Below are 18,583 nucleotides of genomic sequence, written 5' to 3'. Positions count from 1 at the left end.
GTAAGGTTAAAATCATGTAATTTTGTTTATTTACCATGTAAAAACGTAATATTATAAGAAGAATGTATAGTTAGGGAATGTTGCATATGTTCATCATTATATTTTGTATAAATTTCCGTTTGGGTAAGAGTCTGTAAATATGGCCTAGCCGTAAGGATTGTGCAACCGGGAAAACTGCGACTATATCGGGAAGGACGGTTGAAGTCAGGTGGATGTGTTGCAACAAGTGGCTTGAAAACACGGGGTACGGCAGGTTGTATCGGTTGTAGAATTGGAGTGAATCAATGTGGACATACATGAGTGGACGGTCTATGTCACATCATATACTCGATAGCCAATGCGAGGGCTTTGTTTTGAGCGAGGTTTGGGTTGACAGAGTGACGCGGGAAGAAGTGCCGGTGTGAGAGTTGCTACCAGTGAACTTTTCAGGACGCTATAACCACGTGTAGCAAGCATATATAAGTGTGTACGCGTGTGCGGCGAGTCGAGCTGACTGTCGTAGTGAAAGGACATACGTGCCTCTCGCTGTGCTCTCCCTCTCCTTGCCAGGCGCTCTGTACTTTTCAAGTATCAGCCAGGCACTTGTACTTATTAGTACATTTTCGAAGGAGTATTGTCTGAGCTGTAGCACTTCTCAGTGCTCGCTCTTTCTTCTGTTTCAGGTTATCTTACAGGAGGACCAAGATGGAGAAGCTGACCCTACCAGTGAGACTGGTCGACTACAACTACCAGGGAGCCGTCGAGAAGCTGCTGGACGCGCTCGAGACGGTGGATGTCCCCAGCTATGAACGCCCGGGACTGGTGGTGTTCAATCGGCTGGGGGAAAGCGACTACCAGGGGACGCTCCACGTATTCGACAACCTGAATGCGACTGCAGAGTTCATCGGAGAGCCTCTCCTGCCGATCATCGGCATTATATCTGGTTCCTGGGCGATCATCATCCGCCCTAACGACGCAGCCAGCTTCAGGATCTACGAGGAGCGCGCGTCCCAGCAGTTCCAGGTTGCCCGGCTACCAGGACTCAGGAAGCACCTGGACGTCTCGGGCTACCAGGAGGCAGCCTCGCAGACGGAGCCAACGACCGAGGACGGCGGCGGCGCTCCCGAGCGCCGCGACTCCAGTTGGAAAGCTGTACTTTATGAAGTACACGCAGACCAACAAGGCGACAACCAGGGCGAAGTGGTCGCAGACGCAGGCCTACCAGGAAGGGCCTGTTACCCGGGTGCAAACCGGGAACGCGCCCGTGATGGTGGAAAGCAGCACAGCGGTGGATAAGGACGCCCCCTGGCGTACTGAGACTGCTGCCCAGGTCCAGCCTGCCTGCACGTCTGTCGAGTTGCAGACCTCGATGTGCGGCCCCCAGGACAGGGAACGCAGTCGAGTGTTAGCACCGACCAACGCCGCCGCCGCCGCCAGCCAGAAGAAAGAAGAAGATGGCGACGCAGAGGAGCCGGCAGCTACCCCGGGGTCACCAGGCCGGGAGGAGGGCCACCAGGGCGAGGGCTCTTCCCCAGCCGAGAAGCAACCCTTGGGACCGACCGACGCCGCCGCCAGCCAGGGGAAAGAAGAAGATGGCTACGCAGCGCAGCCACCAACTACCCCGGGGTCACCAGGCCGGGAAGAGGGCCACCAGGACAAGGCCTCTTCCTCCGCCGAGAAGCAACCCCCGGGAAGAAGACGACGCCGCACCAGGAAGCAGAAGGCGACGCTGGCTCAGCAGGAGAGGACCGCCAAGCCGCAACCAAGGACTGCTCCCAGGACAGCAGTCAACCGAGGAGCCAATCAGGAGAGGACCTCAGCGGGTAGCGGCAGCCAGGTGAGAGTGAAACGTCCCCCTCAGCAGCTCTTGCAGTGTTTCCGCTGTCTGAGGTGGGGCCACCGTCAGGTCAGCTGTGGGCTCGAGGTGAGGTGCAACCGCTGTGGTGGTGATCACTACTACACGGCCTGCGCAACACTTAGAGACGCACCGGTGTGCGCCAACTGCTCGGGGGGGCCACCCGGCCTCCCATCGCAGTTGCCCTGTCTACCGGGCCATGGCGCGGGCAGAGAGGAAGGAGGCCCGGCGCCATGACCCACCCCTTTCCAGGAGGCCCCCGCCTCGGCGGGCTTGGCCTCATTCTCGGGGATCGGAGACTGGGTACGAGGTACCCCAAGGAGGTGGAGTCGTGCGACAGGCCCTAGTGGTACTCGACGCATGACTCCGCAGCCGGCAAGGACCGTGCTAGTCACAGCAGTGCCCAGACGGACTGATCCCCAGCTGATGGAATGGCAAGGAATTGGTTTCTGTTTTGTGCATGTTACCTGTTCCTAACTAACACAACCTCTGGTCTTTTTCCAGCCCACATCCTTGCATGTGCTATTATAAGATGTCAGGTTTTACATGTAGGCTCTTTCTTCTTTCTGCCTATGTGGTTTTTCCCTGACCCTTCAATACCATACTTCAACACCATATACCTAATACAATATCGCCTGGTAGCGTGTCTGACATGGAAACAGGCAGATACTCCTTGTATCACTTCCCACTTCTCCCTGCTATCTCTTTCTTCTTCTTAGAAATAATAGCATGTCGGAGGCCATGTAGATTGAGTCGGTCACGCGGGGGGAGCGGGCTTCGGGGGCCCCCCCGAAAAAAAAAGAAAAAAAAAGTGCGGCGAGTCATTCTGATTCTGATTCTGTTTCTGACTCTGATGCTGATACTGTGTGTTTCTCATTTGTACTGGTCTGCAGAAGCGACGTATTTGCGCAGTTTGCTATACGATCTGCTATTGTTTGTGAGTATCTGTTACGGAGTGAACATGGTATAATCTCAACGACTTACCGGTTTTGCAGTGGACTTTCTAAAAAAGAAAGTGTTTGTTTGGAACTTGTCACCCGAGTATGCAGCTTCAGTTGATGGAGAATTTTGCTGTTTGCTTGCCTCCGGACATGTAACGCTTTCTGTCCAGCCAGCAATTGGAAAGAATTCAAGACGTCGACGAAGAAGTGTAAATAAGGTTAGGGATGCTCGTCTTAAAGAAGGTTGCATCCATATGTAGAGAAATAGTCGTCGTACTTTTCTCTACCAGATTAGGATTCACGGTAACAGTGGAGTGCGAAGGGACCCTTACCTGGAGGTATGTTAAAAGTATAATGATGTTCTATTTTTTTTAGTGATGATTTTAATGATGTGTAATTTGCCTTTGTAGACGGCAAACGAGTAAATCTCGTGAAGAGATGATTTTGTTGGGTAGTATTGTGTATATTAGCTCTATGTAAACGGCCAGCACTAAGTGGGTTGCATTAGTGTTGATTTTGTTGGTGTTTGTCACATATTAGTTCTTATTCGATGTTCTATTTTTATTGGTGATTTTAATGATGTGTAATTTGCCTTTGTAGACGGCAAACGAATAAATCTCGTGAAGAGATGATTTTGTTGGGTAGTATTGTGTATATTAGCTCTATGTAAACAGCAAGCACTAAGTGGGTTGCATAAGTGTTTATTTTTGTTGGTGTTTGTCACATATTAGTTCTTATTCTTGGAGTAAAGTCATAGAATCAAACTTAAGGTGAGTCTTTTGTCAGTGGAGTAAGGCTGAACCTGGCATGTTACCCAAATTTAATTTCAGGGGTTATATAGCAACAGGTAAGATTATAAAGCAAGTCTGGAGCCTCGTCAGCCTGATGACCGTCGCCTTGGGAGAGGGAGTGGCTCGTTGCTCTACATAATTAAATATTCCTGGAATTGTTTTGCAGGTGGCGCCCATTATTCTTGTTATTTACACTTATTTGAGTCAACGTTTATCTGTTCAGTATTTCAATAGCTTGCAGTAGTTACATTTCTTAGATTAAAATAACATTCATTTATTTTAAAATTTGTCAGTACATGTTTTGTTGATGATGATGATGATGCTTGTTTAAGGGGGCCTAACATCGAGGTCATCGGTATCTAACGGTACGAAATGAGACGAAATGGAATGAAAAATTAAAAGTCCAAAATTCTCCACTGACCAGAATTAAAAACGTGAGGATGAAGAATGAATGGATGGATATGAATTTAAAACAATCAGTGGACGCGACCCGCAATGCCTTACATTCACAGAAACTGACGTAAAACAATAGGATTACTGACCAAGGGACTGCTGCTATAGCATAACACTGAATCGATGATGCTTGCAGTCTAAAGGTGGTCCGAATCAAAGTTATCGGCCCCTCATAAAGGTACTTATCGCTAGAAAAGTAGAACCATGGTATTTGTCATGTTGCGGTACTAATCAAAAGTAGCAGAGACTTGCGGTATTCCACACATTACGGTACTACTCACAGGTTATGAAATTCGACATATAATACACACCTATGGTTTTTCTCACATTGCAGTGCCATTTACAGGCAACACAAACCTATGGTGTTCATCGCATAAGTGTACTAACCGCAGGGACCTACACTATCCCGTGGTGTTCCTCATATAGTAGGTACTAATCATAGGCAAGACAGAGCCATGGTAGCTATCTTCCCATGGTCCTGCCCATATGGTGGTACTACTCACAGGTACTGCAAAAGCCGACTGCACGGTGCTCCTGCGTGCTACTAATCACAAACCTATTTGGTACCCAACATAGTGGTACTACGTGCAAGTAAAAGCGACCCATGGTGTTCCCCTCGTGGTGGTACTAATCACAAGTAGTTTCATGGTTCTAATTTGATCATCGCTTGGTCGCCCTTTTTAGTTGCCTCTTACGACAGGCAGAGAATACCGTGGGTGAATTCTTCGCCTGCGCCCCCCACCCACAGGGGGTTGTGTGTTTGGTCCGCGAGAGGTATTTTATTTCCCTCAAGTTCGCCGGCAAGCCTGTTAGGACCCCCCCTATCCGCCACCCGGGATGCGCCACGTGGGAGTATCACCTCTCCCCCTGCTACGCCAGCGAAACAGGTTCATGGACATGTTTTGTTTTTCATAGAAAACATCTTCTTCAACCATGATATTGAATGACAATTAAAATATACACAAAAACACGAGCTGCATAAGTAAAACACAATATTGAAAACTACTTGTTCTTGACTAGACAAAAGGTCTTGTCAGATGAAATGGACTACAGTAGAAGTCCGCTATAGCGAGTATGGCATGTAACAGAACCCTGTTATAATGACAATTTTTTGTGGTCCCTTGAAAATTCCTATATTAAACTGTGTATTATCCTTTGGTTAGAACAAGAGCCCTATCACTAACATATCCGTTATTACGAGAGATTAAGCATGTGCGATCTTTTCCGTTTGCAAGAAATCAGCTTCATTTTCCGTATCAAATTCTATTACAAAGACTTATAATAATAAAAAAAATCTTCCACCTTTTTGATACTTATATTTGCATTTTATCAAATTAATTAATTACACACAGTACATGTTTCGTTCTTTTTTAGAAAAATCTTCAGCTGTTTATATAGCTTAGGTGATTCACTAAGTGTTTATCTTTAAGTACATTATAATCAGGTACCTTGTTCTTCTTAAATACTACGTAAATATGAATTAAATTAAAATGAATTAAAAGCAATGTGGTGGTTAAATGGGTTAGTGAAATGAGATGGAATGGATATCTTTATAGTTACCTTATTTTAAAAACTATTTCTATTCATTTGAACAGTTGTTGTTAAAAAGTTTCCAGCACTTTTTCATTAAATTATTTTGCTTGTTTTCCAGTAAAAAGTTTTTGAAAAATTTATGACTTTCCTTTGACACTGTTCTGAATATTGTAAAGAGTTCACTTCATTCACTCCCTCCAAGGTGGCTGCTATTTGTTTTTGAGCTCACATAATATATACTCCTTCCTTTCCTAATTTTTGCACTGTGTTTTAAGGGGCTTAAAGAGAAAGGTTTAGAAATCAACCCCTATGGGAATTAAGAACGGGTATATTACTCACTCCTCCAAAAACATTCGGCAAATGTAGCACATATTTCACATCACGATTCCTCTGCAGGTATTATTGTAAAATTATTTAACTCTGTCACGCCCGTGCACCGTCAAGTGAGAGGAAGAAATGAAGCGATAGCCTGGTGGGTGGCAAATTTGCAGCTTAGCCGTTGACCGCACAATTCCCTCATCAGCGTTTTGGAGCTTTCACTATATTCAGAGCTGGCTTGCGTGGGAAATGCAGTTCAACTAGAAGGTCTTATAAGGCTTGGAAGAGGCAACATAGTTTTCATGCCAAAAATAAAGCTGTTATCAACCGACCCAAACATGCAATTCTGTCTGTCAAGGTTGCAATTCTCATTTGCCATGACTGTAATTAAAACACAAGGCCAGTTTTTTAAATTAGGAAAATTGGAATCTTATTTGTCCAAGCTATTTTTACTCATGTATAGCAGTATGTGGCATTCAGAAAGGTGAAGGCTTCCTCAGACATACAGGTATAGCTTATTCAACGTTAAGAAAACGGTATTGCTCTTATGACAACAGGTTTGCCATATCGAACGGCTCTGCTCAACACCATCACGGGAGAACGGCGGCACATAAACTTGTGAAATTCAGTATTTAAGTTCAAGACAAAAATCGCAAGAAACTAAGCTACAAACTAATTTTATGAATTAGAGGGAACGGTGGATTTACAGTGTCTATTTTTGGTTTGTACAGACTCAGATGTAAATTATGGCACATAAAAAACCTCAGCATTGAAGTGTGAGGTTAATTGGGGGTGAGACACAATTGTTATGGGCACAAGGGGTGAGGGATGTATTTAAATGCATTTAATAATTTTTTCCAGGCAATAAAGGCTAGAAAACAGACACAACAAATAAATACTGTAGATGACTTTTAAAAAATCACAGTATTAATGTTAAAGAAATAAATCACACACGTAGGCTTATGGCATAACTATCACTCAACACAACACAGTTACGCACTGATTTAAAGGCTAAAAACATACAAGCAACAAATAAATACTGTAGATGACTTCACTACAGAAGTGAGCTGCTGCCGGTTCACAGCGTGAGGGACTACACGAAGTTTGTACCAGCGCAACACAGAAGAAGGAAAATGAAGGAAGGCAACGAAGCTATGGCTGTTCCTACCATTGTGCTTCCTCCCTATAAATGAATTTGTGAAAAACAAAATTTTATGTAATTATTTTAATAACTTGCGGGCAAAAATGCCTCATCTTTTTTATATATCTTTCATAATGCGTTTCAAAGTACAATATAATATCCCTTAATCACGAGGAATTATGGTGTCTCAGAAGGGGGGTTGTTCACTGCTTGTAGGTCCATAAGAGAAATACTGTTTTCTTAACGTGGAATGAGCTATTGCTGAATGCAAACGAGCAAGCAACGCCAAAATGGTGATATGGTATATACATAGAACATTATATACCCAGAATACTGTTACAGAAAGGACACAGTCATCTAGGTGGAAAACCTAAATAAATTGGCGATATGTTATATACATAGAACATTGTACACACAGAATACTGTTACAGAAAGGACATGGTCACCTAGGCGGAAAGCCTTAATAAACTGGTTTCTCAGTTAAGATTCTCAGTAAACTGCTTAAACAAGCTTCTAAATAGCTATAAGTTATGAAGAAAGAATATGCAGGAACAAATTCTTGCCATCATACTGTATATAAAAAACTCCACGAGACACTATTATAGTAAAGGATACAGATCATAGCAGTTGTAGTCATAAACATAGTAAGTCCAGAGAAAAATCCCAGCAATTCAACACCAATAAATACAACTGCCAGGCTTAAACCAACAACCATCCTGAAAAAAATAAAATGAAAAAAGTTATTATGAAGGCAATTCATAATTTTACATAGAAATAAAATAGCCAGAAACGGTAACAAAGAACAATATTCACACAATTTTTATATAAAATTCAAAATTGTAATGCGTTAAAAGTGATTTAGCTCCACGGCATTAAAAAAGAGGAACTCAAACCAGTACAAGTATTGCTTTTCTTCTGAGAGAATATTTAAACATAATTGAAGAATGCACTTGATGAATTGTTGAAGTGAGCCTGTTTATGGCAGAAAACCATTCCATTAGGTAGATGATAGTGCCCAAATGAAATGATATAAGTATGTTCCCCTGGAAAAATAGGTTTCATTCATTCATTCACTCACATGGCTCTGGGATTCACTCAGCTTACAATCATAATGAGTACCAGGATAAGTTAATTCCTCGGGGCAAAAGCATAAAGGCTAATCTCTATCCCACTTCATGTCAAGAGTATGAGTAGTGGAAGCTTTTATTTTCCACTCTTTTGTAAGCTTTTATGGCCTGTATACATTATCATGTCATAAGCTTTTACTTTGAAGTTTAATTCATCAACAAAAAATACTGTTGTTGGATTTAAGGGCTAGTAATTATTAGTTTTATGTTCCACTTTTATGGTTTTGGGGGGTGTTGAGATACCAAAATTTTGTCCCATAGGAGTTATTTTACATGCTGGTAGATCTACCAACATGACACTGGCATATTTGAGCACCTTAAAATATAACCAAACTGAGCTGGGATCAAACTCTCCAGCTTGGGCTGAAAAGGTCAGTGCTCTACTATCTGAGCTACTCAACCTGGCATGCATGGGATATCTGGTCATCAGCCCTAGGTATTGAAGTATGATTACACTACCCGTTGTCAGGCTGGGTACAGTTAATATTTAGGCCCAACAGAAGGGTGAAGAAAGACTAGAAAAATTATGCTCATAATAGCCACAGACAGCACCGAGACTCAAACTATGATACAGCTTTCTAGTCACATCAAGAAGAGGAATCAATAGCTTGTCTGCAAAGATGTGTCCCAGTGAAACAATCTGGTGTAGAAAGTCTGAATGTAAGTTTTGTTTATACTTTTCTGGGATGCAACCCATGTAGGGATTAATGGGAAGAGTCTTCAGAAGACAAACTGATTACTAAATGGAAAGTCAAAATGTCCTAGCTGGATACCTGCAGTCATGGTTATACATTAAGAAATGGCTGAAGTAGGCTTAGTTCTAATGTCTTAACAATACATGCCATGTTTCTTGCAGACAGGTAGGTGGAGGGAGGGGGGGGGGGGGGAGGGGGCAGTGATGGGAGTGGCTTGGTGCGGTGTGTGTAAACACTCAGCTATAAACATGGTTCTGGTAGATCGATAAATTAAATAAAAAGTGGCAGATTCTCATGTTTCACAACCAGTACAATACTAGCAATCTACCAATGCTAAGTTCCAGTGCTGGAATGACCTGACCACACATTACAGTTGAAGACGGCTCTGCAGTATTCTGCTCAGTATGAAAACTCCCAATTACTAATCAGCACCTCCACAACACAGCCAGCTTTGGGACAGTCAATATATTCAAGTATTGAGACTGTTAACTTTCTACACTACCATAAAAACATATAAGTAGAGACACATGTTTTCACAGAGCGCAAAATTATATTTTCGCAAAATTCTGCACAAAGCTATTTACCTTTTAAAAAAATAGCAAAAATAATTGCACAATTATCTGGAATCAATTTTTAACTCCAGAAGCGTAATGAAAGGTGATACAGAAAATAATGAAGTGTTTCATTTAATGAAGCAAATTACCATCCTACGAAAACTTTCAACATCAGAATACCCTGAACCATACACAGTGTTAAGGGATCTAGTTGAAGTTCATGTACAGTAGGTAAACATATTGATGCGACTGCCATTCTTCTTTCCCTGTAATCAGTATATGGACTTTTTGTGGAAGTTGCAGTGAAGGCTTTATGAATCCCAGTAGGGTTGGGCACTATGTCCCTGTTTCGGGACACTGTGCCAGTGCACAGTTATGTTCCGCTGTTCCGGAACACGGAGTGTCAATTGTTCCGAAATATTCTCAAGCGAGACCGAGATATTGACTTGCTATCCAGTCAGAAGCACCACTGCGCACTGCCCTTCCCCTTCGCCTACTAGCTGACTGTCAATACCGGCAGTGCGCAATTTGTTCTAGAGCCTGACACTCAGGAGCCGTCATCGGCTAAGTTCGTGTATCATCGTCGTAGCAGGATATTTAGCCACCACACTCTCCCTCTGCTTAAGCTTTTCAGAACTTATGATTTTCACTTTCCTCCAGTTCAGAGTGTACTGTGAACAGAATTACAGGCTCAGTGTGATATAATTGAACGCTCACAATGCTATCGCGTGTCCAATTTGTAATCGGTTCTAATGCTATTTGGTACACATTCATTATTTCTAACACCTTAAAGAGAAACTAAGTCGCTAATATTATTATGAAACACATCTACTAACAAATATTAATATTATCATATTTATATCGCTATGATGGAGGCCCATGTCATATTGTAGGTGAAGAAGTGACTTGTAAATATCACTTCTTCAACTGAATATTTCGTCTTAAAATGATGATTCAAGTTTTCCTGTAATTAAAGGATGTAGAACATACAGTACTGACATACTGAGCGCACCAAGTTACTGACTGAAAGCTTCGCGCGGGATCTTCGAGAATGCGTACACTACAAGAAAGAAAAGAAAGTCTTGTCTACGATAAAAGGAAGCAGGGGTAGAACATACTGGGCACACAAAGTTATTCTTGACTATTTTAGAATTAAATAGTGCACTAGTTTAATTGGTTGGTACCGAGCTCGATAGCTGCACTCGCTTAAGTGCGGCCAGTATCCAGTATTCGGGAGATAGTAGGTTCGAACCCCACTGTCGGCAGCCCTGAAAATGGTTTACCGTGGTTTCCCATTTTCACACCAGGCAAATGCTGGGGCTGTACCTTAATTAAGGCCACGGCCGCTTCCTTCCCACTCCTAGCCCTTCCCTGTCCCATCGTCGCCATAAGACCTATCTGTGTCGGTGCGACGTCAAGCAACTAGCAAAAAAGTTTAATTGGTTTCACTTAAAGATTCGCAAGTAATCAAAGGCAAGAGGGACCTGTGACGACACGATGCGTTCGGCACCATGAGCCGAGTGACAGCGAATATAGCCACTGATGGCTCCTGAGTGTCAGGCGCTAGACGAAAGTGCAGTGTGCCCATGCCACAGCCAGTCCCGCCACGTACTGCTCATGTTGGAGTGTTCCGTGTTCTGTCATATCCTCTTTGTACTGCGAGATCCGTTGCACCGGCCACTGGCATTCGGTAGTAAATCGGTACATGCGAATAACTTAATATGTTCTGGTTTTTGTTCAACTGTTCTATAAGAGTGTTTTCACTGAAGCCTAGGAATATATACCGCACAAAGGACTGTAAACTTTCCATGATGTCGCACCGGAGTCCTGTTAGGGACTTTTTTACTAGAATAAAACCCGACAGAGTGAAATGCAATATATGTTTTTCTATTTTGTGTGCAAAGGGATCTTCATCCGGCACAATGACGAGACATTTCAGACTTAAACATCCCACAACAGACATTTATCAAAGTAGGTTCGTATCGGTGCATCATGACTCAGAAGATGAAAAGGCAACAACTGAAGCTTCAAGTCCTGTGCCTGCCACATCTGTTCAGGTAATAACTGGACAAACCTATCTTTCTGTGTCGCTAATGGAAGCTGTTTCATCATCATCATCTACCCCCACCACTACTACTACTACTACTACTACTACTACTACTACTACTACTACTACTACAGGTACATCCGATCATACACTCGAGTTAAGCACATTAAGCAGAGGGAAGGTACAAAGATTGAAACAAAATAGAATACAAGCCTATTCATCCAGGCCTATGTCAACAACTAAGAAAGAGAAACTTGACGAACAGTTGTTGAAACGGATTGCGAAAGATTTTTTACCTTTCAATACAGTTGACGCTGAGGAGTTTCGGAAGTTTTTATCAATGTTGAATCCTAATTATAGTCTCTCAAGCCGTAAAACACTTTCGAATAGTCTCCTGAATAAACTCTATGACACAACATTGCAAGATGTCAAGGCTAACGTGTCAGAAAATGCTTCATATTAACGTGTTAGGAGGGTAAATAAATGAGCACAGAACCTGGTAGCATCCTATTTCTAAGATTTATTAGCTACGCACTAAACTACACAAGACTACACACAACTTTTGCTCATAACACACACTTACACGGTCCGTGCTCTCTCTTAGTTTCTCATGTTCCATCTACAATGACACACACATAGAGTCATCGATTATTTACACTACACTCACTCAGCCATTCAGTCACACTCGTTAGCGCCGACGCGGTCAACAGCCTACACATCAGTCTCGCAGGTCGGGATAGTATCCGCTGTTCACTCAATCCATCGAACCCTGTTCGCAGTCTGCACACGTCGGCAACTAGTGTTCCCTTCGCACTGCTCCAGAACACCCAAGGTTCTTCTCCAGCAGCCGGCCTCAAGGGACTCACACACACGACATCAGGGAAACAGGAACGAGTCCTCGGCTCCAACAGGCAGGTACTCTATTAGGCTGACATCTCAGCCCAGGCTATCACTGACCGCTCTTCGCTAACTCACACCAGCCAACTCAATCTCGCTCTCACTCACTAATTGCATGCAGGTCGTTTCTCTCTTATATACCTGCGCTGGCCCTTCTAGAATAGTCCGGATGCTCGATGGATCCAGGAACCTTGCAAAATGGAAGACTCCAGATTAATCGTGGAGTCATTTCCATACTCCTCTTGCTACGGGACCACGGGCGGAAGCGAGTGGTGATTGGCGCGGTTGAAGTAAGGGGGTGGGCCGAATACGGTGACGAGCCGGGCCCATAGCAAGTTGGCATGGCGGACGCTATAAGCATTAAAATATGTAGTCCTCACAACAGATGGGTGAACTTCATTGAAAAATGAAAACTATATAGCAGTTACTGCTCATTTCATATGTAAAAGGGACGGCACACTCTCCTCAAAGCTTCTGTCCTGCTCGAAGTTTGTAGGAAGACACACAGCAGACAACATTGCTGAAGAACAAGAAAGTGGTAATAGAATGGGATCTTCAGGAGAAAATCGTGGCCTGCACAACAGATAATGTTTCAAATGCGGTTAGTGCGGTTCAGAAGTGCAACTGGTGGCACGTTCCATGTTTGGCGCATAGTTTGAATCTAGTAGCACAATCAAGCCTGGAAGAAATAAAAACAAACTAGAGAGTAGGTAAAACGTAGTGATGAATTCTTTAAAAGGACCTCATAATCCTTGGAGAAGCTTCACAGCACTCAAAAACAGATGGGCTATCCTGTTCTGACTCTCAAACAGGACTGTCCAACGTGGTAGAACTCGACATACGAGATGATGAATTGAGTCATTCAGACCAAGGAACCACTACAAAGTACTCCTGCAATAATGAACAATAATTCTGTGGAAGTTTTAATCCATGAAGACTGGTACATAATTGAGAAAACAGTTGAAATTCTACAATGCTTCGATGAAATGACGAGAGAAGTCAGCAGTGAAAAACACGTTACCCTTTCAAAAATTGGATTGATGAGTAGGAACCTTTGAATTCATTACCAACAGCTGCGAGAGATGGAATATGACAGTCCAGCCATTTCTCGACTCCTTGGCAAGATATATGAAGAACTGACAAGTAAAATTTGCAACAAGTACCGCAATATAAATATATTGTGGGAAGTAACACTTTTAGATCCAAGATTTAAGACTTATGGTTTTGTGAAGGATGAAAGCAAACTTAAAGAAATAAAGGAAAAACTTATTAATGATGCTGCTACCATTATTGGCACTGCACACCAACAGACAGCTGTTAACACATCAGGTGGAACACAAGAGCCCTCATCAAATGAGAATCAGGCATATGGGTCTACAGTATCATTTTTGAGCATACTATGGAAAAACTTTGATGGAGCCGTTGAAGAGCTCGTTCAAACGCCAACTGTTAATCCAAAAGCAGCAAGTATCATACAAATGGACAAGTATTTACATATGCATCTTCTGCATAGGCTAGAGAATCCCCTTCAATGGTGGAATGACAAAGATACCTTGCCAGCCCTCTACGACTTAATGAAGAAGAGACTTTGCATTATGGCGACATCAGTTCCCTGTGAACGAGTGTTCTCAAAGCAGGGACAGACCATCACAGAAAACCATACACGTGTAAAAAGTGACAAAGTTTCTAAAATCATGTTCCTGAATGCAAATATGCCGTCAACGTTTTTGAGCACCATTTAAAGTGTAGTATTGGAACATTAACATGTGTCGGTAGTTTCACTTAATTTTTATTTTCGTGTTCTCCTTGTAAAATATACAGTGTTTAATTTTTATTTTTGTGTTCTCCTTACAGTATACTGCACCCTTGAAAATTGGTTATTGGTTTGTATGGAAAGAATATTTTATTACTGGGGTGGAACAATGCATAAAATTATCATCCAGGAAGGTGATTTCAACTCTGCACTGTCTGCTAGCCCGCAGTGAAACAGGTTTTCCCCGTGCCATGTAAGCGAGTCTGGGATTTTTCCTGTGCCTTGTTGAAGACACCAGAGGGGTAGCACGTGGACAGGAACTCTACCAGATTAAAAGCGATCAATACTTTGAGATTGTGACGTCACGATATTTAACCAATTGAATCGCAAGGTTAGCCCGATCGCTAAATCTCAGCCAATAAAATTCAATTAACAAACACACCTCCGTCTTGAAGAAATAAATACCCATGTACCTGGGGAAATCTTTCTCATTTGCATTCTGCTCATTCGCTCAGTTGCTCAGTTGTCTACGGGAATAATTGTTCGAGCACATGTGTTATTGGAAACGGCGTATCCGACGTGGAACATTACCAGCATTCATTTGATGAAAGACGATAATTTTTCTGCTTCTGAGGAAATTTTGTGACACAGAAATATCGGAAACGCAGCAGTTCAGATTTCCTTAACTTTATAAATCTGAAGAAAATTTTTTTAAGTAGGTAAAAACTGTGCCATCTTGAAGAATCGAGTGTGTGTTGGGAACTATTTCTAAAACAGATCTTTTAGTTTCAGCTTTCACCAGAAGACGGAAGATCCCTAGCAATCCTGAAATATTTTGGAAGAATGGAACTTCAGCATTACGACAGAGTTTGTAATTGTCCTAAGTCCTCGCCTGCTGCAGCCATGTATAATTAAAATGTGAGGCATAATTCAGCCCGGGAGAGAATAATATCGGAGATGGAGTTTGGTTAAATATTCACTGATCATCAACCGAGTCCAGAAGCCAAGTCTACTACAGCTAAGATTTTAAATCATACTTTTCTCTATTTTCTGTTGTAATAATTATGTAGACGTAGTCCTTGCTTGAATATTTGAAATCATTTCTAATAGTCTTTGTAGTTAGGAATTTCACTCTTCTTTCACTGGTGTTGGTAGATTTGATGTGTGTGAGAGTGTATTTGGGACCTATAATTTGTTCTATTTGAGTGAGTGCTTCGTGACTTGTTCTCACTGTCCCATGATAAGTTGAGGAAAGTGTTAAAAATATTTGACCCACGCAATAACAGTTATTAATTTATAAAATAATGATGGAATAATTTGTGAATTATTTGGGACAGAATATCGACGTGCTCTGTGAATTTAGGATTTTTCCTTGATGTTTTGTGGTTTACCATAGATTCGAGATAGAATAGAGTCATCTATGATTTCATTAAACCATAGCCTGCGATGACGCGACCGCACGCATATAATAATAATAATAATAATAATAATAATAATAATAATAATAATAATAATAATAATAATAATAATAGGCATTATTACGGTCTAATAAAATGTTTAAAGGTCATGAGTGTAATTGTTACTGTGCTTATAAGTGATTAATGTGTGCTATATTGAAGTAGAATATTGGAATATTGGTCGTGGTTTGAATGTCCACAAATTTTGCATTTACTGTTATTGGTATTTTGAGACTTGTAAATGGATCTTAAGATAGGATTTTATTTGTGTGTCCATTACACGAGTCAGTTAAGGAAGAGAGTGTGTCTTTGAACATAATTTCTTCTTATGCAGCACATGTTGATCGATAATTTGAGATAATAAGAGATTAAAAATAACGTAGTCGTGACTCATAGACCGTATGCGCGAATGTTTATTTATCTGTGACTGTAGGCAGTTCTATGGAATTTTTAGTGATGATTTCTACTGTAAAATTATCCTGGAACATCGTTGTGGAATCTATTTCATTGGAAAAGTGATAATCCTGTCACAATCACACGTCAGACGATCGTAATGATAGCCCTTGTCTGATATTGTCATCGGGAGAAACTCTCATATTTCGAATAAAATTTAAAATTAAAAATCAAGAGATAGGGTTCGATAAATCTATTTGATAATATTACCGTGGACCAAAGCTTGAATGTGAGATGGATGAATGACTGATTTTGTTTGTAATTGTGATTTTCATGGTTATATTTCGTCATGATATGTGTACGCTGAGCGCGTAAAGTTTCAATTTTTTTTGTTGTTTTGTGGCGAGCATATTTGGCTCAATTACGAATCTTTAAGTAATTTTATGACGGAATAAGATAGATTAGGATCTTTGCTTCGAGGGAAAATACTTAAGCAAGGATCGCGTCAATGAACTAAGCTCACAAAATGTAAAATGTTTAACTCTACAATGCGAGAATTTTAAGTCTTTATTGTGAGTTGTGCACAACACTAGGTCAATTGACATAAAAATAAGAATCTAATGAGTTGGATATTGGATTTCAAAATAATTTTATTATATAATTTGAAGCTTAAATAATTAATTAGAATAATATTTAATTAATAGAAATGATTTATTTGATTTTTCGTGTGAGGTAAAAATTTGACTCACGGTAAAATGAATCGCAGAGTATTGTTAATTTAAATAATAATTTAAAAAGAAAATAATTCAGATTTTGATATTTTGAGATAGGATTTTCTCAAATAATAATTTATTTAATTTCCTAATACGATTTATTAAGACTTAGTTTCGTATCTTTGCAGAATGCAATTTAATGAAGAACTGTGGGTGAATTCCAGCAGGGAAGAGCTAAATATTTTTATTTCAAGATTTTGAAAATATTTATAGAATCTGGAAAGTGCTGATATTTTATTTAATAAATGTTAAAACCCATTTCTTTTTAGTGTTTTCATTTGTCGTCAGTCCTTAGATTGTCCCTGTCCCCTATAATTTAGCGTTGCCTGTAAGCGAACGTTCCGCCTCTGGGACTTTTGCTTACCGGCTGGGCTGCCCGGCAAAACGGGGGCAATACAGTGATTAATTTTTATTTTGGTGTTCTCCTTGTACATTATATAGTGTTTAATTTTTATTTTTGTGTTCTCCTTGTACAGTATAATGCAGTGTTTAATTTTCATTTTTGTGCTCTCCTTGTATAGTATATAGTGCTTAACTTTTATTTTCGTGTTTTCCACGTACAGTATATGCTTTTTAATTTGTATTTTAGTGTTCTGCTTGAATATTGTGTACGTAAATAGAGTACCGGTACTGACGAATATTTCTTCAATTGTGCGAGTATATGTTTAATTAGTGAAAATAACATTGTGACATTTGTAAACACATCTGCTGCCCGTGTAATTATGGCAGGTGTATTTCAGGATGAATGAAAACATTCTTATCCTAAAAATAACATTTTAGACATGATATTTCTGGGTGCATATTTCAGATTTCCGACTGGATTTTCACGCCGTTTAGTTTTATCCTGGTCCTAATTACAATACCAGCCGATACATTCAACTGGTGAAAGTATCCTTGGATTAGTTACTTTTAAACACCTCTACTGCCATTGTAACCATGTTATCTGTATTTCGTATTGACCAAAAAAAATCTTAACAGACGCAGCCTTTAAACGTAATTATTGGGCGCGAATTTCAGTGTTCCGACTGTTCATTCACGTCCCGTGCAGCTTTATGTTGGCCATGGCCATAACTACACATAGCACGTTCGATACAGTCATATTCGCGCTGGTGCGGAGCATGTAATGTTGCCTCTTGAAGTTCTCTCTACTGCGCAGTTACAGTCCCGGGTCCCATGTGCCCACTGCACACAGCCAAGGCCAACTAGTCTATCTAGTGCGGCCTTCAACACAGCACGTTCGGTACAGGCACATTCCAGCTGAAGCGGAGCATGTCATGTTGCCTCTCGAAGCTCTCTCCCTCTCTCTATCTCTCTACTACGCACCTACAGTCCCGTGTCCTGTGTGGTGGCACTCAGTACCGAAACACTCCGCCTCAAGCTCTTAATGTTGCGGAACAACTGAATGTTCCGGTCTGCCCAACCCTAAATCCCAATCAGGAATTTTGATAGTGAGAGGTCATTTTCAACTTACTGTAATACGTATTTTGACAGGAGAACAATTCTGACTCCCAATAATATGGAACTCATGGTATCTAACTTTTTCAGACTGACATGTAAATTATGTACATAGGCTGGGCCCTACTTGTTTACGTGACAGGAAATTTTTTTTCCACCGGCCCTGCGGTGTATGGGTAGCATGCCTGCCTCTTACCCGGAGGTCCTGGGTTTGATTCCCGGCCGGTCCGAGATATTTATCTAAATCTGAGGGCAGCTTCAAGGTCAACTCAGCCTATGTTGTTACAATTGAGGAGCTATCTGATGGTGAGATAGTGGCCCCGGTCTAGAGAGCAAAGAATAATGCTTGAGAGGATTCACCGTGCCGACCACATGACACCTCGTAATCTGCAGGCCTTCGGGCTGAGCAGCGATCACTTGT

General features: G+C 41.4%; 1 protein-coding gene across 1 annotated transcript in view; it reads right to left on the bottom strand.

Annotated features, from left to right (window-relative positions):
- The window catches only part of LOC136863380 (transmembrane protein 107), a 56,614-nt gene that overhangs the window by 17,897 nt on the left and 20,134 nt on the right, over positions 1–18,583 (bottom strand). Inside the window, exon 3 of the mRNA XM_067139783.2 lies at positions 7,627–7,727. Within this exon, the coding sequence (XP_066995884.2) occupies positions 7,627–7,727 (101 nt within the window). The remainder of the gene's footprint in view (positions 1–7,626; positions 7,728–18,583) is intronic.

The sequence above is a fragment of the Anabrus simplex genome, chromosome 2, assembly GCF_040414725.1.
Source record: "Anabrus simplex isolate iqAnaSimp1 chromosome 2, ASM4041472v1, whole genome shotgun sequence".
Taxonomy (NCBI): Eukaryota; Metazoa; Arthropoda; class Insecta; order Orthoptera; family Tettigoniidae; genus Anabrus; species Anabrus simplex.
This window is presented reverse-complemented; position numbering and strand designations above follow the sequence as displayed.